The sequence below is a fragment of the Larimichthys crocea genome, chromosome XIII (assembly GCF_000972845.2).
Source record: "Larimichthys crocea isolate SSNF chromosome XIII, L_crocea_2.0, whole genome shotgun sequence".
NCBI classification, from domain to species: Eukaryota; Metazoa; Chordata; class Actinopteri; family Sciaenidae; genus Larimichthys; species Larimichthys crocea.
In genome coordinates, this window is record NC_040023.1 from 33,201,180 (window position 1) to 33,226,614 (window position 25,435).

The following is a 25,435-nucleotide window of genomic DNA, read 5'->3' on the forward strand; positions in this document are numbered from 1 at the left end:
TGGCATGTAGGAGTTTACTTTGGAAACGACGGCATGGGTGTTGTAACATGCATCATTTACTTTTGGCTACACTGCCTTGAGAAAAGACCGCTTACGTCGTCCCATAGAAAATTAGAAGATAGAAAATAACTAAGGTGCGCCATGGCAAACAAAGCGAAAGTTCGCTCGAGTGGTATGGTACTGCTTTCTTAGTTAGACCGCAAAATATTCAAGTAACAGCAACTGAAAATGGTTTGCAAATCGACATTTGTCAGCACGAGCTCTCTGAGGCCCCCCTTAGTGTTCAGCTCTGCACTGACCTGTCTCATGAGCTCAGGGTTGTTGAACATGCGAAGACGTCCGGGTTCTGTTCCATGAGTTGCTGCATCTGGGGGTTGCCTCGAACATCTGTCTCATCAGGTCCGGGTTGGACATCATGTTCTGGACAGCGGGTTCCCATCATCTGCGACAGCATCTGTGGGTTGGACATCAGCTGACTCTGCACCTTGCGTGCGGCATCTCCATGAAGTTGGACGAACGCATGCCCAGACCTAACAAGCCAGACAGGTCACCGAGTCCACACTGAGGAGGGAGTAAAGCTGGAGATTAGCTCCTTGCATGTATGTGTTTGACGGAGAGTGTCCACATAGTTGGGATGTGGCGTTTTAAACAACTGGTATCATCTTCCCATCACTTACTCATTGGATGGCAGCTTGTGTCGGTCGGTTGCACTCATCCACCTCCCGTTCTGTCTGGTGCAGTGGTGCTGGAGCTGCTGCTGTTACTCGGAGGTGTTGTGGCACTGGAACTGGCCTGAGATGTACCGCCACCGGTTTGATCTTCAGAGAGGAAGCAAACCATCAAATAAAATCTTACGAGGCTTGACCTCGCCCCTCACCGACACACGGCTCCTGAATTGTACTCACTTCGGGGTGGTCTTGATAACAAGATGAACAGTCAACCCGTCTTTGATGCCGTGCTGGTTTAAAGTGTCACCGTCCTTCAGAATCTTTCCAGAAAATCAACACCAGCTGGCCAGGCTGGCACTGAACTTTTGGATACCTCCTGTTTAAACTGGACACATGAGACAAGAGCAAAATAGATTACCAATCGGAGAAGTAAAATACATTATCATGGCCAACTTTTGAAGAAGGCTACGGGAAATTTAGAGTCATCATTAACCTATTAAGTGCATGGTTGGGGTATCTGAAAGAGAACCCACGCAGACAGGGAGAAACATGTAAACTAAGACATTAGTAATCCAAAAGATGTCAAATAAAAAGGTTATTAGAAGGTGTGTGTTAAGTTAACATGTAGGGTCTGGAGAGTGTCAGGGTGGCCCAGACCTGCAGGGCAGCCATCTATCTTCTGAGGAGGCTGAGATCTTTACATACTGGGGAACGATGCTGAGGATGTTCTACGAGTCGGTGGTGGCTGACAATGACTCCCACCCACATCCATGAGGTGCTGGACAGACTCAGGATGCTCCTTCAGTCAGAGACTAGCTGGCACCAAGACGCTCCACAGAGACACAAGAAGTCTTCCTACTGTGAGCATCAGTCTCTACAACTCCTCCCTCAAATAAACATAAGTCAGTCAGTACTCGACTGGCTTGTGCAATACACAGTGAAATCTTCCACACATGCATACGCACTTTAAACACAGATGCGTACAGCCTCTCAAAGACTAAATTAAAGGTTTTTATTTTACATATTGGCATAGTTCACTGTTACTTGGCTTTAATTTTACTGTTACTGGTTTTATTTAACTGTTATTAATACCTGATAGTGTTAAAATGGATATCTTATAAGTGTATATGTAGTATATAGTATATTTTTTTCTTGGGATGTTACCATTCAACTTAATTCAATGTTTTTCTTGCCATCTACTACGTCTCACTTAACCGTTTGGGAGCTGCTGTAACGAAACACAATTTTCCCTGCGGGGATAATAAAGTATTCTGACTCTAATGGGGGAAAAAACTTTTGGGGGCATGAGGTTTTAATGATATATATGTTCTTCCTAACCCTCAAGGCTTTTTAGACTACATATCACACACACGTTCACACAATGATCATGCAGCCTTCGGGGGCAGTTGTGTTTCAGTATCTTGCCGGGCCGGGATCGAACCACCGATCATCTGACCCACAGCCAGCCTCCTGCCAGAGGGTGGCCCACTGTGACCACACAGTGTTTTCCTCATGAATACAGTTGTACCTGGAGTCTGACAGTACTCCTACACTGGATATGGTGGAACATGCACATGATCCCCCCACAAGGTTCATGCACAGAGGAGCTGGTTGGTTAAAAGTAAACAGATCACATCAGATCAGCGGCACCACCACAAAACCTGGCTGATCATTAACCCCTCTGGGTTTGCTTAGTAATGTTGGTCCAACTCCACCGCACCCAGTCGCTGATATGTTAAACTATCGGCGACCTGTCACCCGGATCCGTCGTTATCGCCTTAAGGCAAATGAGGACAAGTTTAACTCATGTGACTTGTTGAAAGGGTCAGATTTGAAACAACCACTGCAACGTTAGCTCCGGTGTTCCGGCAACGAGTGACCATGTTACCTGGTGCCCACCTGGTGCCCCTTCTTGGTTGCCGTAGTACACGACAGGCGTTCGAAAAACAGAGAAGATACGTGGCCTTCTTTTGTTTAATTTATTTCATTTTTTTTATAGCAGTGTCAAATAAAGATACCCCGAATCGTCTTCTTTTTGTGTTTTTTGTGTTTTTGACACAGCTACGTATCTCTCTTACGTTCTACGTAACACGTCAACCACAGACGTTCACCAGTTAAACGGGTCACTCCTTTAACCGAAACACCGGTGCGCTAAACTAAACCGTAAGTGGTTTCACCCCCTTCGACGACGACACGTTTAATCGTTGCGGACAAAGACGGTGACCCACGAAACACCGTTAACGTTACAAACCGCTGCGGTGACCGACTTAAAGACTTTTGACAGACAGTTTGACAGGAAATCCACGCGACTTCGCGTTGGAAAATGGTGAATTAACGCACCTGAGCGACGGAGAGTCCCTGAAATCGTTATTTCCTCTTTTCCGTTCGGGGTTTTGACGGTGACCGTCATCATAGATCCTCCGACAGGAACATTTTATCTACGCGTCATCCCCGGTTTGCTCTGTGCCGCTCTTCTCCGCCATTTTGCTTCTCTGTCGTCCCTGTCTCTCCTCCCTCTTTGGTATTTCCGGTTGACGCTTATGGTCACGCTTGCTGCCATCTACCGCACGACAACGAAACTACCACTTTTAACTAGGGCTGTCAATCGATTAAAAAAACAACTATTAATCGCAAAATCGTTCGATTAATCGCGATTAATTAAATAAATAAATCATTTTGAGGTTCAAAAAGGACTATACGATAAACGTAACAAGTAGCAATAAATAAGACTTAAATATAAAGAAAGATGGAAGCAAGTGATACTATGAACTGATTTATAGATAAAGAAAGCAATATTCAAGGTAATCATTCAGTTGGACAACACGAAAGCTTATCATAGTACTGAGCGGCAGTGACATAAGAGAGGGAAGAAAACGAAGGAGCGAGAGGAAGCAGTTGAGAAATTATACAGGTAAGGATGGGGCAAGAATGTGGATGCTTTGAAAGTATGAGGAGTATTTAAAATGATTCTAGTGCTTTAAATGGGGACCAGTGGTGCTTTAGTGGGGTATATGGTGTGAAGGGGTTTCTGGTATGACGGCGGGGCAGCTGAGTTTCACTTTACAATGAAATTAATTGCATTTTTTGAGACTGAAGCTAATGATATTTATAAGAAATGATCAAATTAATGTATAATAATCACAGAGAAAGTATATTTAAATTCATTCATTTTATTGGCTCAAGGGCACATATGCACAGTGCTAAAAGAAAAAAGGAAATAGGAGGGAAGTATACTGAAGAGGAAATATACTGACGAGTGCCACCTCCTGTAAGTGTAGACTGGCGACTTCCCTGGAGGTAATTTCAGCAGGGTGTTTTTGCTTTAGGTGATATGTTAAAGTCGTGCATTTAAATTCGGCTTTGCAAACTGTGCAAATGCCTTGTTTTTGTCCAACGAGCCATCGGGCAACTTTTTAAAATGAAATCTTCCCCCTAAAGTCCGTCCTTATCCATCTTTCTGCATAGACTCTCTCTTTAGTTAGGATAGATCATAGACATATATACATAGACGCCTCATGAGCAGGTTGGTCCGTTGCTGTGATAAGTTAAGCATCCACCATATTGGATGTGGCAGATCTGCCCGTAAACTATACAAGCAGGGCCGGTTTTAGCTATGGGCAACGTGGCGACCGCCCAGGGCGCAGTCTCGTGAGGGCTTTAAGTTAATGCCTCTTATACACCCATTCACACACACACTAATCTGTATCTGGGAAACAAAGCTCTTTTGGCAGCACTACTTTTAACACTTTTGAACACTAATGTACGGAAGCCCTAAAAGGCCATACATACATACATTTTAATCCACCCGTTTTCTCGTGATAACGAGATAATTTCCTCAGTTTTCCCGTGATAACGAGATAATTAATTCAAGATCTCGAGAAAACAAAACGATAGTCTAGTACTAAATCAAGTGCGCCCGTATTACAGAATGTATGGTAAATGCATGTAGTCCATGATACTGAGCGAGCAAACCTATTACGCCACTGTAAAATCCTTTGATCCATAATTTCGACAAAGGTTTGTACACTTGATCTCAGGACTGGAGGAGGATTAGCCAAAGTGTATCAACCTTTGTCAGAAATTATAGAACAAGGGATTTTACAGTAGAGTAAATATTGCACATAATGCCCTTTTCAATTCAAAATAATGAACTTTGAGGATGAATTGCTCCAAAATGATACAGTAAATATGCTTTATACTGAGTGAGTGAACAGTCAGGATGGTCCTGACATGACAATCCTAGCAGGCAATAATTAATACATTATAAAAAATAAAAGCTTCAGGCCGCATTAAATCCGGGTCGTGATTGATTGACCCCTGGGTCAGACTTTGGACATGCTGTATAGGCGCTTTAATTAAGGTTTCATTCCATTCAGTTCAAAGAGAGTCAGGATGTTGTTGTGTGCTGCATGTTGGCACACATGTTGGCATGCCGCTGATTTTTTCCTTTTTTTTATTCAAATGTAAATGCTGAAACTGATGTGTGAAGTGCTTTAAATGATCTGGCTACGACATCAAAACATTCTTGACAAAAAAGAATGTTACCAGACAACCTAAATTTAAAAAAAAAAAAAAAAAACAAAAGTGTTAAAATTTCAAGCTTTGGATAGTGAATTTGTAAGTTTGTGTCAGGCTCAGACTGTTACACTTACAGTTCATGTGATGAATGTTTGACTTAAAGGCGATTATAAGATTAGATTATAAGATAAGATTTTGATATGATACTTATTAATTATATTTTACAAAAACACATTTAATAATTCATTTGTATTTATTATTTATTTTTATTTTATTTAATTTTTTTTTTTTAGCATGTTCCCTCATCTCCCTCCAGATTTGCTGAAGCCTCACTGGTGGTGTGACTTTGAAAACCACTATATTACTCAGTTCTGTTTTCTTTAGGCGTGAAGCTTTTGTTTATTATTGTTGCCAAGTCTTTACCAGTCACGATAAAGATGATATGGTATCTTAAAGCTGTTGTTAGATATCAAATCTAATCTGACCCAAGTTTCGGTGAAGGGACCCGCCTTCCCAAACACCCTGGAAACAAACACCACTATCTGTACAAATATGTGTGCTTGTTTTTCAATCAAGACGTCTGAATCATACTGAAGAGATATTTATGACCCACACCTAGATTTTTGCAGATAACCAAACAATATAAGTTATGGCCATTTGTTGAGTTGTCCACATTCTGACCACTGGAGTAGTTTGCTGCAGCTTTAAGGTAAAGTACCAATCAAGCTTACCTTGGGTAATTCATGAGTAATTTTGCATGCATGTCTTTTATTGACGATGATGTGATTAATACGTAATTGTTTACAAATTATTTGCTAGATTGCTCGTATTTCCGCAAGAATGAAGGCTGCTTACAAGTGTCTGCTTTTCCACTGCATTTTGCTGTCTGTCATGTAAGTATAATATGAAAGATTTACAAGTAAAATAGGATAGGAGGATAGATTGTTTGAATTAGAGTTATAACATCACAAAATCTTGTTCTAAATCTTCAGTTTTTTGTGCCATGGAAAAGACCAGTACTTCAGTGACAATGCAAACCCAATACTCCCGGGGTCCTACAATATTCCATGGATGGCAGGCATCGAGGATTTCCACACCCTCTCTCTTGTTACCATCCCTGGTACTCATGCCAGCATGGCCCTGCATGGAGGTCCAGAGGCTGAACACCAGGCCATGTCCCTGAAAAATCAGCTCAGGGCCGGCATTCGTTTCCTGGATATCAAAGTGTTCGGACTGGGTGACACCCTCTATATCATGGATGGGGTAGCATACCAGCACAGCACTCTGAAAGACGTCCTAGACACTGTCAGAGCCTTCCTGTCAGAGTTCAAGACTGAGGCTGTGCTCATAAGAGTGGAACCAGAGTCTTTTGAGAAGAAAACTGTCAATGAAATGGTGCAGAGTCTGATTGGCAATGACCAAAATGTCTGGGTGCAATCTGGAATGCCAACTATGGGTCAGGTCAGGGGGAAAATTGTGTTTTTGCAGAGGAGCACCTTCACACTTGGAATCCCCCTCATAGAAACAGATGGGAAAGGCTCCTCCAAGGTTAGCAACGTTAAAGATAAAGACAACAAAATAATGCATCAGCTGAACCAAGCCATTGTAGCTTATGGAGGGGACAATGCTGTTTTGACCTACACTAGCGGCACTGGCCTTGGTACTTTCTGGGGAATGTTACTGACTCCAAAAAGAGTAGCTGAAAAGGTAAACCCATGGGTCAATCAATACCTGAGACAGTTCTACCCTAATCAGCCCAGACCATGCTTTGGTATCATTGCCATGGACTTTCCTGGCATTGATCTCATTCAAACTATCATCAATTTAAACTGGTGGTAAAGGTATGGCAAGGAGAACCACCATGTGCTGGAGAGGTTTGAATCTAATGTAGTGTATAGACTGTGGTGTCTGGAAATCAAAAATTTAATCTGAAAACTGATCTCTGATATCTGATACTCTTGTTGTCTTTGTGAGTCCTTTCCTGAACTGTGTCATTCAGGAACAATGACAGTAACATGTTGTGACCATAATTATGAAAAAATAAATTTCATATCATTTCATCGCCTCCTCATTGATCTAAAGCTTGTGTTGCTTAATGAGCTTAATCTCTTTGTCTCTGATCTCAGTGACTTTGTATGAAGTTTATATGGAGTTTAATGCTGCATTAAAGTGCTCCTTGGAGTGCTGAGATAAGTACTCAGATCGTTTATCTTAGATAGAAGTAGCAATATATCAATATATATATTTGTCTTCACTCTCGCTCTGGGGGAGACTTTGGAGTATACATGTGTACATTTTGCGAAGAAAAAGAGAATTACAAATACAAATACAACAGCTTACTTACCAGTGCTCCTGACCAAAAAGGAAATCCGATAATATACATCCAGCAAGGGTTACCATCACCACTACAGACAATTACTCCGAGGCCAATGTTGAGCAACCCAGCCATAATATGCAGAGCCTGTGGAGGAGGACACACAGTATAAACAACAGAACACCTGCACAGTATAAATACACTTACCAGGTGACACTTAAAGTTAATTGGAGAGCTGCCCTGTGCTACAGAACATGCTGTTATAGTTTCATTGTTTCCTGTCAATCTAGTGAACAGATCAAGAATTAGTTCTTAGTATTTCATAGTTTTTCACTACTTACTCAAAGTTGACAGAGCAACTTCAAGCATACAAGGTTGTAACTCACCCCGAGTACAGACTGAGAACTTTTCTGGACTCTTACAATTATTCACATTACAGTTTTTACTACATGTTTTACAACAGCAAAAAGTCACAGCTGATTGTTTCATTGGTATAAGTTGGTGTATTTTTGGTTTTCAGCACACCTGACACACTTTCTCTCCTGTAAAGTTCACCTACTTTCCAGTGAGCTTGAACCTGAAATATTTACTTGTAAACAAACTTTATGGGCACTGAAAACAGATGCATTCACTTACTGTAGATAACAGCGGTGGACTTTTTACATGACAATGACTAATTGTAATTAGGCTTCAATCTGCTGCTTTAAAAGTGTTCCATGAATCATACATAGAATATAAACTTACCTGTTGGAGAAAGAAGCAACATTAATGTACCGCACTCAACAAAATGTTTTGTATGAGAAAGAAGGAGGGAGAGAATTCGTGTCAACCTGTTCCCAGAAGTACCTCCCACCCATCATGGCGTTATAGAGAAACTTAATCCAGTGGTGACTATTCAGTTAATTATTAAAGATTTGTGAATACTCTGCTTTAATTTGTGTTCCTGTGCGATTTTTATATCTAAAACAAACGAAAGATGCCAGTGACAAGCAGGGCTGTAGCCAAAAGACATGACACGAAATTGCATGAAATGTTTTAAGTGATATGATGGATTCAATTAGTTTAATGTAAGTTATAAACACAGGATGAAATAAAACATTTGGAGCCTAATCCATACAGACTTTTTACAACTAGATGTTGAACAGATAACAGAAATACAAACAACAATGAAATATTTCATAGCAAATCAATTTGATGCCTGTATTTTTTTTTTCAAAGTTTTAATATTGTACAAAAGAATACAATAAAAAAATTTTTTCAAAGTTTTAATATTGTACAAAAGAATACAATAAAAAAAATTTTTTTTAAATCCACAAGTGCCACAAACACATGTATAAACCTCCCTTTTACCCACATGTAACAACACACTGACTGTAAAGGCACATTACTTGACAGAAAGGTACAATAAACTGAATATATTAACACAAATAAACACCAACAGAATGAAGAAGAATGAAATTGGCAGCAGCATACAGTTTAGTGCAGATCATTACCGAAAATACAATATAAAATATAAGTGAAAATCTTTTAAAGCAACCCCCTTGCAGGGATAAGAACCAGATGTTTTGTACCGGATACTTTGTGAAAATCATGGACTGTACAGAACACACAGTAACTGGTGTAAATGCACAGGATTATAGTAACAGATGATAATAAAGCAGAGATTGTCATTTAGACTGTCACTGTAAGGTTATCCAGGACTTTCTCCAGCAGTGGTTTGCACTTCCTCCATGCTGGTTTGTAAATGCATAGGATTATAGTAACAGATAGCATGAAGCAGAGGTTTTCTTTCAGGCTGTAGGGTTGGTGGTGACGTCCTCCAGCAGTGGTTTGCAGTGTTCTGGGTCATCATTGCTCTAAAAGAGAAAAATAATATCAGAAAAGAACGTAAAAAGATGCACACCTACTCAAACCTTTAATATTAAAACATTCACATATTGCATACAATCATAGAGAATCTAAGCACATCCTAAATTTCACAATATTAAAAAGGAGAAAATAGAAAATATACATAAATCCCAAAATTAGAGTTAAATATGAAGATCAATTATAATAATAATTACTGGATATTGAATCTGCAGCTACTGTCCAACTCCTCCTTTAATTCATATGCACTGTAAATGGCAGAAATAAGCCAAGATGAAAATAAAGCACTGGCTTCCTGTGCGTCAGTTATCCTACAAAAAGCAATTAAAAATCAAAAAAGAAAGTAGAGTTTTTTGTTGAATCTTTCCTGGGTTAACAACAGGTTCGACAGTAAGATGTGATTTTGAGTACTCTACCTTGTTTTCTTTCTTCTCACTGCTCCTCAGAGCCTTGATCCCCAAGACGGCAGAGCTGATGCTGACACAGAGCTCCAGGACCGACAGGACAATCAGCACAGCATTGATGCCTCTAAAAAGCATCTGGAAGGACACATAAACAATTTTTATTTTTGTTTTATTTAGCTTGAATAAAATTAGACGTTGTTCTTGATCCGGCCCACATCACCACAGTCTAAATACAAAACCTCTGTTCAAATGCAGCGCCTGATTCGGTCTGAATCTGGTCTTATTTGGTGTCAATTCACATCAAATCAGGCGATATTTTCCAATTCATGTCAATGGTGGTTGTCAGTTTAGCCTCTATTTTTTCTCAGTTATGCAAAATTTTCCACACTTACCAGAATTAGTGCTTTGCCCTCCAAGCATTTCTCGGTCGCGATGTCCTCATGAGGAGATGGAGTATGGTGTCTTGAATAGTAATAATCATCAGATCCACACATCCACCAAAGCCCTATTTCTGCTATATTTAAGCTGTAGAGTATGATGGCTGCAATGGCAAAAGCAACTCCTGCTAGATTGAGAATCACACTGAGGATGACCTAAAATACAAGAAAACACCACACCAGGTGATAAACAGCATGCAGTACACTTCTTTTTACAGCAATTAAAGACAACATGAGGATGTTATAAAGCTGAACTACTCACCAGACATGGACTTGGGCGCTTCTCGGACAAAATGCTCATGGCACCGAATAAGATAAACTAGAGAAAAGACAAAAAAACTAAATCTGTGAACTTCCATTCTTCCATGCAAACGGCGTATTAATATAAACTCTATTTGAAAAAAGTTGGGACGGTTTGTAAAAAGTTATTTTAGCCCAGATGACATGATTTTGAAATGTAGACTCATCGGACCACGTGACACTTTCCGTACATTTCCGGATGTTGTTGATATCTGGATTTCTCTTTGCATGGAGTCTAAACTTGCATATGTAGATGCAGTGACAAAATGTGTTTACCAGCAACAGATTTCTGGAGCTTTCCTGAGCCTTGATACAATCATCAGTCTTTTTTTTTTTTTTTTGTGCACATTAAGATCTAGAATTTCTATAAGCAAACATAACATAAACATTATGAGTAGCAGTATTTCTTGTAATACAGCCATATTATGATTATCAAACTGCTGATTTAAAGGGATTTTCAAATCATTTACATGGAAGGCTACCAACTAAAGACACTTCCTTTAAGTAGCAACCATGGCAAAGAATGGGGGTACACAGATGTATGTTGTGTATTAAGAATACAAATAAAGCATTAGCTTGCTTACCAGTGCTCCAAGCCAAAAAGGATATAGGGTACTCTCCATTTCCCACGAAGAGCCACTACCCCAGTTACAGAGGATCGCACCAAGGCCAATGTTGAGCAATCCAACCATAATATGCAGAGCCTGTGAAAGGAGGACGGACAGTATAACCAACACGCACCTGCACGGTATACCTGCAGTCACAAGGTGACAAATTTAACTGGAGAGCAATCCTTGGAGAGACATAGACACAAGTTTACAAAGATAAGGGTTGGAACTCACCCCGAGTACAGACTGAGAACTTTTCTGGACCCTCCTCAAGTGCTGAGACACAGAGCAGCACACGGGGCTGTAGCAAAGGCCCTTCAGGATTTGGCACAGTGGAGGACAAGAACTTTGGGGATCAGAGGTCAAAGTTAACACAGTGACCCCATCGGCCTTGGCTATGGTCACAGACATCCTGCCTGTTCCTGCAAACTGTAAGAGACGAGAAAAACTATGATATGTGATACGTCCTCCTGTCAATTTTTCAAAAACGAGAAGCCAACATGTCATAATACGTGGCTTTTGTTGTGTGAAGAAGAAGAAGTTTAGTCTGCAGGAGAAATGCTACATTCATTGTAAACACGATGCTCAAATGTCCCTGATATTGACCAGGCAGAAAGGATCCAATTAAATATGCTATTAAGCTGCATCATACTGTATGAAACTGCATGATGAAGCATTTATAGAGCTCGGCCCAGAGCCTCAGCCTAGAGCTTGTTGTATTATGCTGCATTAGTTTCAGCTGGGTATGTATAGTGGTTTGTGTTTATTTGCAACTTAAATATGAACTGATTTCAGCCCTGGTGTTTGGGTTTAACGAGTGACCGTGTTATTTGGTGACCTTTAGTCTGTGGCTGTCGTAGTTACGACTAGGTGTTGAAACAGATCATTGACGTTATAAAACAAACATACCTGACTCGTCTTTGGTGGTTTAATTTAACAGCTACAGCTGTCGGGACTACGACAACCACAGACCTATTCGGGTAACGGTCACCAGTTAACACGGTCACTCGTTAAACCGAAACACCAGGGCTAAAATAAGCTGACCACTTAAAAAAAAAAGAGCATAACATTACATAACAATGACTCTTCTCCTCGTCGTATTAACTTGACTTGGATCAGATACAGATATTTATACGGAGGAGAGTTTAGTGACATTATTCTCTGACACCTACCAGGAGGAGAAAACAGTCAGTGGTGAAGAAGCAGCGATTTATACCGACAGTCTGTGGTGGGCTGTTTGAAAAACAAAGGCGACCAGTCACAGCACAAACTACTGCCACTGCTGGTCAGAAGCTACACTGCATTAGATTAACCTATAACACAGTATCCATATGTTAAAATTAACTTAGATAAATCTAAATTTCAATATGCACAGAGGAATTAAACATTTGCAGAGAAATTAAAAAATTTGCAGGGAAATTAAACATTTGCATAGGATTTAAATATGTACAGAGGAATTAAAATGTGCAGAGGAGTTAAACTCTGAAAGTTAAAAAATTATATTTGCATATAAAAATAAATATATAACTGTGTTAAGAAGTTAACCCGTGCTAAACATCGATACAAAGACTATATAAAAAAAAATAGAAAGCGACTGTATAAATAAAAATGTTTTATACAAATGTGAGAAAGAAGAACACACTCCTCTGCCTGATGAAGTAGCTGAGCTGAGTGTTAAAGTTCTTTCTTGACCTTAAAATAATTGTTCGGCAGAAAGAAAAAATAAAGAAAAAAATTTAATGCAATAGATAGTTTAATACGACTCTACATTAAGTATTATGGTAGTATAGCTTCCAGCCACTAGTGGCAGCACTGCTTCTAATCAGCCCTGCAGGCACAAGGCGAGCAGGAAGCATGGGTTGTATTGACTTTAACACAAACCATCTGCTTTTAGAGTTTTTTATTTGGTTTCAAACTCACCTGACAAACACACTTTCTCTCATGAGACATTGTTCAGAAGTTAGTTCATAAGCACTGAATAGCAGCAGTACCATACACATAAGGATTAAACTGGTTATAATGTCATTAGGTGACTTCTTAGGACTTACCTTTTGTCTTTTCGAGTAGAAGGAAATCCTAAATGTGGGTACTCCAATACACGCGCTCTTTCTAGGGATTGTTTGTAGCGCAGTTATTGTTGTGAAGAGGAGAACAGGAGTTTTGCCAACTTGTTCCCATAAGTACCACCCCCTGACTTGGAGCTGTGAGGCAACTTAACTCTTTGCTGATCATCCAGCTCAACACAACTGTGAATATTCTGCTTTGAATTTCATATTACAAATATTTGTGAAGGCAGCATTATCAGGGTGACACCTAACATATGAATTGAAGAAACCTTTTTTTTTCATATTTTGTTTGTTAGACAAAGGACTTTTGTCTTTGCCGGACACTTTAAGCTTCAAGACAGCTGTTCAGAAAACCCATAGGTGACGTCATAGATTACAACATCCATTCTTTACTGTGGGTAGCTCTGGCTGCTGCCATCTTGGGATTCCTGCATCCAGTGGCTCTCGCCTAATCTAAGTCACAGTTTAGTGCTATACGTTTTATTACTGGTGATCCTTTTAGAACTCATCACTGTAAACTATATGAGAGTGGAGGATGGGCCTCTCTCCATGAGAGGAGGGAAAGACATTGCCTCCTTTTTATTTACAAAGCACCACAAGGCAAATTACAATCATACCTAACTTCTCTTTTAAATTTTAGACACCTCACATATAGCACAAGGTCACATGGTTTTATAACACTGGTGTCATGAGAATTTTTTAAGAAGAACCTTTGAATAAGGAGGACTGGATTCAAAGTATCAAAGTTTAAGTTGAATTTAATATTCTTGTACAAGAAGAAGTGTTTAACAGTGCAACACACAAGAGGGTTACAGAGAAAAAGGCTCCCTGTGGAGCTCTGTCAGGTAGTTTTTATACAATTCATTCAAAATGGGCTGTCTCGAACATCTTCCCACTAACGATTTCCTTTTTTGGTTTTCCCCTTTGTAATGAACATTATGTTTCTTGTCCAAAATGACACTTCCTTTAGTCTGTTTCTCATGTCCTTGAACATTTTTAAAATTTCCTTTCCCAGGCAGCTTCAACAAACACATGCTAGATAGGGGGAGTACACAAGATATGTAAAAAGACAAAACACACATACACTCCCTCTAAGAGTTAAAACATCTGCAGCCCAGTACAATCCTAATTTTTATAACAACTGGAAACACCCCAAATAAGATCAGAGGCTGGCAAATTAGCTTTTAAGTTTAATGCACCCACTAAATGGAAGAGACACTGAAATTAGACCAACTTGTGTCTGTAAACCGTTTTAAAGTTTTAATACATGATTTGTGAAATATACAGTGTTCTTGCTTTAACTGATTTAGTTTAACTGACCTTGCTTTAAAATGTGTTTTAACTTGATCTTGTTTTAACTGTTAATCGTTTTACTATGCTTGGGCTATTTATTGTATATTGTTTATGTTTGTTGTGATCAGGGCATTGCTGTAAAAGAAGCTATTTGCTCAGTCAAAGGTTTCCCTGAATAAAAAACGGAAATAAAAAAAATAATAAAAAAAGATGTGGAGGGTGGGTGGACATGAGTAAAGCCTGATAGCTCAAACAAGCCATTTATAATACCACCAACTGTCAATCAAATCAGCCATACTCTTAATTATGCATGACTTTAAGGCTTAATATAATTTGTATGGGTGAGTTATATATATTTAAGAAAATCCTTAAAAACCAGAAGATGCTGTTTTCTAGGAGCAATAAGAACTCAACATTGAATTCTTTGATAATTCAGTGAAAAGAGCAGTGCAGTAATCTAATCAAGTAATCATCGGCGTTTTTGAACGTATTTGAATCATTTATATTTGAACTTGAATTGCTTAACTGGAATAATTGAAACTAAAAACTGAATTCAAATCACATAATTTGTATTGTTCAATTTGAATTGGCAACTGCCGCTGTTATGGGCATTTGTTTTTATTTTTTGTTGTATTAGACTCGCTGGCATTTCCATTACGTGATTTCTGCATTATTTTGCGATGTTTTCTTAATTAAACACTCAACCGCTGCCGCTGTGTGGCGCAGCTGCCACTGACCTGCCGTGACAACTACTGCTGCTTCGATCATCTGTTTTGAATCCATTTTTGAATACTAATATTATACCTATACTTATACTGTGTGTCCTCCTCCACAGGCTCTGCATATTATGGTTGTGTTGCTCAACCGCTATACATTAGCCGTTTGGTGGCAAATGTATAGCGACTTTCCTTTTTGGTTAGGAGCCAGACTAGCTGTTTCCAAATGTTTCAAGGCTGAGCTTATCACCTGTTGGCTGTAGCTTCAGATTTAGTTTGACAGTGGAATTGATCTTCTCATCGAACTCTTTGTTACAAAGTCATTTTCCAAACAAAACTATAGCCTATCTTATGAAGATGCATTAGAAAAATGTTATGTCTATATCTATCTTTTTACAAATATTTGATGATTAGCTGAATAGTCAGCACAGGGTTAAGTTTCTCTATAACTTCCTTATTGGAGGGAGGTACTTCTGGGAACAGGTGAAAACTAAGTCTCGTCCTCTTTCATTCTAAACAACTGCCCAACACCTACAAAGCGCCAATGTTTCTGTTGACTGGAGTACATTCATTTTGCTTCTTCTCCAACAAACACAAACAAGGTAAGTTTATATTCTATGTATGATTCATGGAACACTTTTAAAGCAGCAGATTGAAGCAGAATTACAGTTAATCTAGTCATTATCATGTATAAAGTCCACCGCTTATAAAGTTTGTGTACAGGTGAATATTTCAGGTTCAAGCTCACTGGGAAGTAGGTGAACTTTACAGGAGAGAAAGTGTGTCAGGTGTGCTGAAAACCAAAAATACACCAACTTATACCAATGAAACAATCAGCTGTGACTTTTTGCTGTTGTAAAACACGTAGTAAAAACTGTGTTGTGAATAATTGTAACAGTCCTTTGCACTCAGGGGTTTGGAAATAATGTGAGCTTGTCAGAAAATAACTCCCAGATTCACTTCTTGAGCAGTCATTTCATAAAGTGATATTTCATTGTCTAGGTGAAACTGTAACACGGGCAAATAGAAAACAAACCAGTGTTGTAAAACTGGTTTGTCAGTTTGAATAAAGACTGGTAAGTGAGTTTAAATTTAAAGGAACAGCAGCCATAACCTGATTTAGCAGATTTATAGTTGATCTATACTTGTGTCTTTTTCAGTCTACAGAAGCAGGCAGGATGTCTGTGACCATGGCCAAGGCTGATGGGGTCACTGTGTTCACTTTGACCTCTGATCCACAAAGTTCTTGTCCTCCACTGTGCCAAATCCTGAAGGGCCTTTGTTACAGTCCTGTGTGCTGCTCTGTGTCTCAGCACTTGAAGAGAGTCCAGAAAAGTTCTCAGTCTGTACTCGGGGTGAGTTACAACCTTGTATGCTTGAAGTTGCTCTGTGAGTATGTAGGTGTTCTGTTGTTTATACTGTGTGTCCTCCTCCACAGGCTCTGCATATTATGGTTGGGTTGCTCAACATTGGCCTCGGAGCAATTCTCTTTGGTGGTGGTGGTATCTCTCGGTGGATGTATATTATCGGATTTCCTTTTTGGTTAGGAGCACTGGTAAGTAAGCTAATGTTGTATTTGTATTTGTAATTCTCTTTTTCTTCGCAAAATGTACACATGTATACTCCAAAGTCTCCCCCAGAGCGAGAGTGAAGACAAATATAACTTTATTGGACCTGATCACTGGACAGTCTGGATACACACTCTGTATGGATCTGTATCAGGTCCAATCAAAGCTAATTTGATTGGCAAAATAACGGTGAGAATAATAGTGTTTGTGTTGAAGAATGGAAGTTCACAGATTTTGTTTTTTTGTCTTGTCTGTAGTTTATGTTATTCGGTGCCATGAACATTTTGTCCGAGAAGTGCCCAAGTCCATGTCTGGTGAGTAGTTCAGCTTTATAACATCCTCATGTTGTCTTTCATTGCTTTAAAAAGAAGTGTACTGCATGCTGTTTATCACCTGGTGTGGTGTTTTCTTGTATTTTAGGTCATCCTCAGTGTGATTCTCAATCTAGCAGGAGTTGCTTTTGCCATTGCAGCCATCGTACTCTACAGCATACAAATAACCTCAATTAGTTTTTGGCGACTGTGTCGATCTTATGATTACTTCGATTACTATTCACGATACAGTACTCCATCTCGTCATGAGGACATCATGACAGAGAAATGCTTGGAGGCCAAAGCACTGATTCTGGTAAGTGTGGCACATGTTGTATAACTGATGAGTGTAAAATAGAGGCACAGCCTAAACTGACTACCACCATTGAAATGAATGGGTAAATATCGCCTGATTTGGTGTGAATCACCCTTTGACAGTATTTAATAGCAGAGTGCTCCACAACCACATCCCCATCAAACAAGACTTAGACCAGATTCAGACCAAATCAGGTGCTGCATTTGAACAGAGGTTTTGTATTTAGACTGTGGTGATGTGGGCCGGATCAAGAACAAAGTCTAAGGTTATTCAAGGTAAATAAAAAAAGTTAAATTGCGTTTGTGCGCCTCCAGATGATTCGTAGAGGCATCATTGCTGTGCTGATTGTCCTGTCGGTCCTGGAGATCTGTGTCAGCATCAGCTCTGCCGTCTTGGGGATCAAGGCTCTGAGGAGCAGAGAGAAGAAAGAAAACAAGGTAGAGTACTCAAAATCACATCTTACTGTTGAACCTGTTGTTAACCCAGGAAAGATTCAACACGAAACCTTTGGGACGAGCCAGACTAGCTGTTTCCAAATGTTTCAAGGCTGAGCTTATCACCTGTTGGCTGTAGCTTCAGAGTTAGTTTGACAGTGGAATTGATCTTCTCATCTCTTTGTTAGAAAGTCATTTTCCAAACAAAACTATATCTTTAAAAATGCATTAGAAAAATGTTATGTTCTTTTCTGATCTTATTTTTCTCTTTCAGAGCACTGATGACCCAGAACCCTGCAAACCTCTGTTGGAGGACGTCACCAATAACAATATGGTGACAGTCTAAATGAAAATGATGCTTTATTATCATCTGTTACTATAATCCTGTGAATGTACACCATTGACTTTTTGTTCTGTAAAGTCCATGATTTACATAAAGTATCTGGTCCAATCCAAACTTTTGGTCTTTTTCTACGTGGGTTGCTTAAAAAGAGTTGTGCTTTCCATTTTATTCTCTGTTGATGTTTATTTGTTTTAATATATTCGGTTTATTGTACCTTTCTATTGAGTAATGTGCCTTTACAGTCAGTGTGTTGTTACATTTGGGTAAAATGGAGGTTCATACACGTGTTTGTGGCACTAATGGATTGTATTTTTACTTTCATACACGTGTTTGTGGCACTAATGGATTGTATTTTTACTTGCGATGGTGCAATATTAAAGCAATAAAAGCATCACAATGATTTGCTATGAAACATTTCATTGTTTGTATTTCTGCTATCTATCTACAAATATTTGATGATTAGCTGAATAGTCAGCACAGGGTTAAGTTTCTCTATATCTTCCTTATCGGAGGGAGGTACTTCTGGGAACAGGTGAAAACTAATTCTCGTCCTCCTCCTTTTCCAAACAACTGCCCAACACCTACAAAACGCCAACGTTTCTGTTGACTGGAGTACATTCATTTTGCTTCTTCTCCAACAAACACAAACAAGGTAAGTTTATATTCTATGTATAATTCATGGAACACTTTTAAAGCAGCAGATTGAAGCCTAATTACAATTAGTCATTATCATGTATAAAGTCCACCGCTGTTATTTACAGTAAGTGAACACATCCGTTTTCAGTGCTCATAAAGTTTGTTTACAAGTGAATATTTCAGGTTCAAGCTGACTGGAAAGTAGGTGAACTTTACAGGAGAGAAAGTGTGTCAGGTGTGCTGAAAACCAAAAATACGCCAACTTAGAACACACCAAATTATAACAGGTATATCAATTGGACGACAGGAACACCGCCTGGCTCTATTTGCAGATGACGTAATCATATTCCATAAGAAGTTGGAAAAATCCATTCCTGAATTATTAGAACTCCTTAATATATTTGGGGAAGACCTCAGGATATAAATTAAACAAATCAAAATCATCAATAATCCTTTTAAATCAGTTAGAAAGTAAAAACCCTCCTAAAACAGCCACTCAATTTAAAATTGTGGACTGTATCACATATCTAGGTATTCAAATAGTCCCACAACTTAGACATATTGTAGCCAGTAATTATGATCCACTACTACAAGAAATCTCAAAATTATTTGAAAGGTGGACACCCATACCTATGTCACTAATAGGAAAAATAAACGTCCTTAAAACAAATATAATGCCCAAATTGTTGTATTTGTTTCAAAACCTTCCACTTCCTCCTCCAAGCAACCTGTTCACTCGGCCTAAAGGACTGTTTGTTAGATTCTTGTGGAATAATAGACGTCCCCGGACACGACTATCACTACTGTATTTACCTTATGACAGAGGAGGACTCAAGTGTCCCTGCCCTCTCTGGTACTATTGGGCAGCTCAATTAAGAATAATCTTGTTTTATTTTGCAGAAATAGATGTTCCTCTCTGGAAAGGAATGGAAGAACTACACCTAGATCTGCCCCTCCCAGTATACCTGTACTCAACAAACATTAAAATCCTAAAAAAAAACCTATTGTGAAAAATATGATTGTAGTGTGGTATCAAGTTAAAAAATATCTGAAAGAAACACCCACCCTCTTTATTTTCAGCCCTATATGGGGTAATTACTCCTTTCCTCCAGGTAAAACAGATGGGGGGTTTAAATCTTGGGCTAATAAAGAACTGGCAAAAATAGGAGACCTTTACAACTCACAAAAAGTGCTGATGTCATTTGGAGAAATAGCTGATAAATTTAATCTACCCCGTAACCATTTTTTAAAATACCTACAGTTGAGAAATTTCATTATAACACACCAAAACCAAACATTATGCAGCCCTGAAAAGTCCACGGTAGAAGAATTAATGAATATGGATTGTCTAGGGAGGGGTCTAATATCCAAAATGTATAAATGCCTAGTAGATGGAAGTACAGAAACATCAGCAGGGAGGCTGGGGGCATGGAGGGAAGATCTACAGGAGGACATCTTAGTAGAAAAGTGGGGCGAGGCATGCGCTCGAGCACAATCAAGAACTACTAACACACGCCTGAAAATACTACAGAACAACTGGTTGATGCGAACGTATATTACCCCAGAAAAACTTCACAAATATAACAGTGCTAAACCTGATATTTGTATTAAATGTGAGAAGGAAAAGGGTACATTTTTCCACTGTATCTGTCAATGTACAAAAATACAAAAATTCTGGCAAGAAATAAAACAATGTATTCAAAATATTTTACACATTCAAATACCCCTAGTTCCACATTTGTTTATATTTGGTCTGTATCCAGATAATTTGAAGTTTAAAAAGCATCAACGAATATTTGTAGATTTAAGTGCGCTAATGGCAAAGAGAGTAATAGCCCTCTCTTGGAAAAACATCAGTAGCCCAAGTGTGAAGAGGTGGTTGTCTGAACTGTCTTCAACTCTCCCTTTAGAGAAAATTACATATACAATAAGACACCAACAACATAATTTCCACCAGATCTGGGACCCCTTTATTAGCTATGTATCAAGGACTGATTTGTCTCATGTAATGGAAGAGTCTGGGGACATGTAAACAGTAGTGCTTTGCAGTACTTAATATCACAGAACTATGTTTGTTTTAATATTATTTAATTTTTTTTTACTATATGTTTTATATAAGGAACTCGCTAACCTGATACACAACCAAGAATCTGAAAACTTGTAAAGACCGGGGATGGGAAGTTGACATGTTTGTTCGAGGCATGTAATTGTATTTATTTGTATTTCTTTGTTATACTGTGAAAACAATAAAAAGAATGTTGGTGAAAAAAAAAAAAAAAAGCCTTGTCAGAGATAATCGATTCCCCCGATTCACTTCTTGAGGGCGGCATTCCACACAGCGAAAAGTTTCATTAGCTAGGTGAACTGTAGCACGGCAAATAGAAAACAACCAGTGTTGTAAACTGTTTGTCAGTTTGAATAAAGATGGTCAGATGAGTTTAAGGATTAAAGGAACAGCAGCCATACCTGATTTTAGCAAGTATATAGTTGATCTATACTTGTGTCTTTTCGTCTTACAAGAAGGCATGGCAGGATTCTTGTGACCATAGCCAAGGCTGATGGGGTCACTGTGTTCACTTTGACCCTGATCCCCAAGTTCTTGTCCTCCACTGTGCCAATCCTGAGGGCCTTTGTTACGATCCTGTGTGCTTCCTGTGTCTCGCAACTTGTGAAGAGGTCCAGAAAGTTTCTCAGATTCTGTACTCGGTTTGGTACAACAACCTGGTATGATGAAGTTGCTCTGTCACTTTGAGTAGTAGTGAAAAACTAGAAATACTAGAATTAATTCTTGATCTGTGGTGACTATAATTAGACCAGACAATGAAACATAACATTATGTTCTGTATCAAGGGCAGCTCTCCCAATTAACTTGTAAGTGTCACCTGGTAAGTGCATTTATACGGCAGGTGTTCTGTTGTTTAGACTTGATGTGTCTCCTCCAGCGGTCTCTGCATATGGTGGGGTGCTCAACTTGCCTCGAGGAATTCTCTTTAGTGGTGATGGTATATATTGGTGGATAGAGGAATATCGATTACCTTTTTGGTCAGGAGCTACTGGTAACTCAGTAAGTGAAGTGAAGACAAATATAACTTTTATTGAGCTGACACGGGACAGTGGACCGGATACACACTCTGTAATGGATCTGTACAGGCAAATCGAGCAAGTTTGATTGGCAAAATGAACGGTGAGAATAACAGTGTTTGTTTGAAAATGGAGTTCACAGATTTGTTTTTTTTGTCTTGTTCTCTTATGTATGTTAGTTCGGGGCCATGAGAATTTTGTCCGAGAAGCGCCCAGTCCCATGTCTGGTGAGTAGTTCAGCTTTATAACACCCTCCTGTTGTCTTTCATTGCTGTAAAAAGAAGTGTACTGCATGCTGTTATCACCTGGTGGTGGTGTTTTCTTGTATTTTAGGTCATCCTCCGTAGTGTGGTTCTCAATCTAGCAGAGTTGCCTTTGCCATTAACAGCCATCGTACTCACCAATAGTATGGACATACACAGGGCTTGTGGGAATGTGTGATGATTATCGCTATTCGAAGTACAACGAGCTCTTCTCATCTTCCTCATCAGGACATCATGAAGAGAAATGCTGGAGGCCAAAGCACTGATTCGGGTAATGTGGCAAATTATAACTGATGAGTGTAAATGAGGCACAGCCTAAACTAGACTACCACCATTGAAATGATGGGTAAATCGCCTGATTGGTGGGAATCCCCTTGACAGTATAATAGTCAGAAGAGCTGCCCACCACTCACCATCAAACAAGACTTTAGACCGTTCAGCACCAAATCAGGCCTGCATTTGAACAGAGGTTTGTATTTACTTGGTGATGTGGGGCCGATCAAGAACAAAAGTCTAAGTGTATCAAGCTAATAAAAAATTAATATTTTGTATCTTCAGATGATTCAGAGGCATCATTGTCTGTGCTGATTGTCCTGTCTCCTGGACTCTGTGTCAGCATCACTCTGTCTGCGTCTTGGGGATCAAGGCTCTGAGGAGGCAGGAGAAGAAAGAAAACTAGGTAGAGTACTCAAATCACATCTTACTGTTGAACCTGTTTGTTAACCCAGGAAGATTCAACACAAACCTGGGGGGACGAGGCCAGACAGCTGTTTCCAAATGTTTCACAGGCTGAGCTATCACCTGTGGGCTGTAGCTCAGAGTCAGTTTGACAGTGGAATGTGATCTTCTCATCTCTTTGTTAGAAGTCATTTTCCAAACAAAACTATATCTTTAAAAAATGCATTAGAAAATGTTATGTCTCTTTTCTGATCTATTTTTCTCTTTCAGAGAACGGATGACCCGAATCCTCAAAACCGCTGTTGGAGGACGTCACCAATAACATTATGATGGGCAGTCTAAATGAAAATGATGCTTTATTATCATCTTTTACTATAATCCTGTGATGTACACCACTACTTTTTGTTCTGTAAGTCCATGAGTTACATAACATATCTGGTCTCAAACTTTTGGTCTTTTTCTACGTGGGTTGCTTAAAAAAGAGTTGTTCTTCCATTTTCTTTCTGTTCGAGTTATGTTTTATTTGTTTAATATATTCGGTTTTATTGTACCTTCTATTGAGTAATGTGCCTTTAACAGGCATTGTTTGTTATACATGTGGTAAAGGGAGGTTCATACACGTGTTGTGGCACTAATGGATGATTTTTTGCTTGCTATGGACAATATTAAAGCAATAAAGCATCTGATTTGCTAGAAACATTTTCATTGTTTTGTATGTCTTTTCATGCACTGGAACAAAATATAAATGCAACACTTTTGTTTTTGCTCCCAGTTTTTCATTAGCTGAAACTCAAAAGACTAAAAACATATTTCTCTATACCAAAAGATAACAATTCCTCAAATAATTGTTCCAAACAATCTGTGGAATCCTGTGTAGTGAGCACTTCTATCTTGGACAGAGATAATCCATCCCCCACACTCAACAGGTGTGGCATATCAGGATTCTGATTAGACGGCATGAATATTGCACAGGTGTGCCTTAGGCTGGCCACAATAAAAGGCCACTCTGAAATGTGCAGTTTTGTTTTATTGGTGGGGTCAGAAAACCAGTCAGTATCTGGTGTGACCACCATTTGCCTCACACAGTGCAACACATCTCCTTTGCATAGAGTTGTTAAGGTTGTTGATGTGGAATGTTGGTCCACTCCTCTTCAATGGCTGTGCGAAGTTGCTGGATATTGGCAGGAACTGGAACACGCTTTCGTATACGGCGATCCAGAGCATCCCAAACATGCTCAGTGGGTGGGCTGGCCAGGCAAGAACTGGGATGTTTTTCAGTTTCCAGGAACTGTGTACAGATCCTTGCAACATGGGGCCATGCATTATCATGCTACAACATGAGGTGATGGTCGTGGATGAATGGCACAACAATGGGCCTCAGGATCTCGTCACGGTATTTCTTTGCAATCGCAATGCCATCAATAAAATTCACCTGTGTTCGTCGTCCGTTAAATACGCCTGCCCATACCATAACCTCACCACCACCATGGGCCACTCAATCCACAACACTGACATCAAAAAACCACTCACCCACACACGCTGTCTGCCATCTACCCTGAACAGTGAAAACCGGGATTCATTCATGAAGAGAACACCTCTCCAACGTGCCAGGTTACGATGATGAACTGGAGTCAGTTTGAGACCCCGATGAGGACGACGAGCATGCAGAGGAGCTTCCCTGAGACGGTTTCTGACAGTTGTGCAGAAATTCTTTGGTTATGCAAACCGATTGTTGCAGCAGCTGTCCGAGTGGCTGGTCTCAGACGATCTTGGAGGTGAACATGCTGGATGTGGAGGTCCTGGGCTGGTGTGGTCACATGTGGTCTGCGGTTGTGAGGCCGGTTGGATGTACTGCCAAATTCTCTGAAACGCCTTATGGTAGAGAAATGAACATTCAATTCACAGGCAACAGCTCTGGTGGACAGTCCTGCTGTCAGCATGCCAACTTCACGGTCCCTCAAAACTTGCGACATCTGTGGCGTTGTGCTGTGTGAGAGCAAAATGAGAGCAAAAACAAAAGTCTTTCATTTATATTTTTGTTCAGATCTCTGAATAGTCAGCACAGGGTTAAGTTTCTCTATAACTTCCTTATTGGAGGGAGGTACGTCTGGGAACAGGTTAACACTAATTCTCTTCCTCTTTCATTCCAAACAACTGTCAAAGCACCTACAAAACACCAACGTTTCTGTTGACTGGAGTACATTCATTTCGCTTCTTCTCCAACAAACACAAACAAGGTAAGTTTATATTCTATGTATGATTCATGGAACCCTTTTAAAGCAGCAGATTGAAGCCTAATTACAATTAGTCATTATCATGTATGAAGTCCACCGCTGTTATCTACAGTAAGTGAACGCATCCGTTTTCAGTGCTCATAAAGTTTGTTTACAAGTGAATATTTCAGAGTCAAGCTGACTGGAAAGTAGGTGAACTTTACAGGAGAGAAAGTGTGTCAGGTGTGCTGAAAACCAAAAATACACCAACGAGGCGGAACCGGGGATGGGAAGTTGACATGTTTGTTCGAGGCATGTAATTGTATTTATTTGTATTTCTTTGTTATACTGTGAAAACAATAAAAAGAATGTTGGAAAAAAAAAAAAAAAAAAAAGTTTGTC

The 25,435-nt window shown here is 39.4% G+C and overlaps 4 protein-coding genes across 7 annotated transcripts in view; 3 read left to right on the top strand and 1 right to left on the bottom strand.

The window, feature by feature from the left end:
* Positions 1-5,487: 5,487 nt before the first annotated feature.
* Positions 5,488-7,244, top strand: LOC104932167 (1-phosphatidylinositol phosphodiesterase). The gene is made up of 3 exons (XM_010747331.3): positions 5,488-5,895; positions 6,006-6,079; positions 6,179-7,244. Exons 2-3 carry the CDS (start codon positions 6,027-6,029, stop codon positions 7,023-7,025), a joined length of 900 nt encoding a protein of 299 aa, XP_010745633.1. The 5' UTR covers positions 5,488-5,895; positions 6,006-6,026; the 3' UTR covers positions 7,026-7,244.
* Positions 7,245-8,752: 1,508 nt separating this feature from the next.
* Positions 8,753-13,306, bottom strand: LOC104932169 (membrane-spanning 4-domains subfamily A member 8). 2 transcript variants are annotated; one of them, XM_019275191.2, is made up of 8 exons: positions 13,164-13,306; positions 12,288-12,348; positions 11,350-11,544; positions 11,092-11,211; positions 10,470-10,526; positions 10,163-10,363; positions 9,783-9,905; positions 8,753-9,356 (listed from the first exon to the last, which is right to left on the bottom strand). In XM_019275191.2, the coding sequence occupies exons 3-8, from the start codon at positions 11,524-11,526 to the stop codon at positions 9,291-9,293; spliced, it is 744 nt and encodes a 247-aa protein (XP_019130736.2). In that variant the 5' UTR covers positions 11,527-11,544; positions 12,288-12,348; positions 13,164-13,306; the 3' UTR covers positions 8,753-9,290. The 2 variants fall into 2 exon arrangements, with proteins under 2 accessions (XP_019130736.2, XP_027143294.1); XM_027287493.1 differs by lacking the exon at positions 12,288-12,348.
* Positions 13,307-15,684: 2,378 nt separating this feature from the next.
* The window catches only part of LOC113747372 (membrane-spanning 4-domains subfamily A member 8-like), an 18,258-nt gene continuing 8,507 nt past the window's right edge, over positions 15,685-25,435 (top strand). The window contains exons 1-7 of one of the 2 annotated variants that reach the window (XM_027287062.1): positions 15,686-15,792; positions 16,351-16,545; positions 16,629-16,745; positions 17,016-17,072; positions 17,179-17,385; positions 17,700-17,822; positions 18,094-18,349. In XM_027287062.1, coding sequence (XP_027142863.1) covers positions 16,369-16,545; positions 16,629-16,745; positions 17,016-17,072; positions 17,179-17,385; positions 17,700-17,822; positions 18,094-18,165 — 753 coding nt within the window. In that variant the 5' untranslated portion in view covers positions 15,686-15,792; positions 16,351-16,368 and the 3' untranslated portion in view covers positions 18,166-18,349. Of the gene's footprint in view, positions 15,793-16,350; positions 16,546-16,628; positions 16,746-17,015; positions 17,073-17,178; positions 17,386-17,699; positions 17,823-18,093; positions 18,350-25,435 lie in introns of those variants that run through there. The other variant, XM_027287063.1, reaches the window with a different exon arrangement.
* The window catches only part of LOC109142286 (membrane-spanning 4-domains subfamily A member 8-like), a 20,551-nt gene continuing 13,822 nt past the window's right edge, over positions 18,707-25,435 (top strand). Inside the window, exons 1-2 of one of the 2 annotated variants that reach the window (XM_027287064.1) lie at positions 24,567-24,698; positions 24,984-25,057. The gene's annotated coding sequence lies outside the window, so the exon portion shown is untranslated. Of the gene's footprint in view, positions 18,815-24,566; positions 24,699-24,983; positions 25,058-25,435 lie in introns of those variants that run through there. The other variant, XM_027287065.1, reaches the window with a different exon arrangement.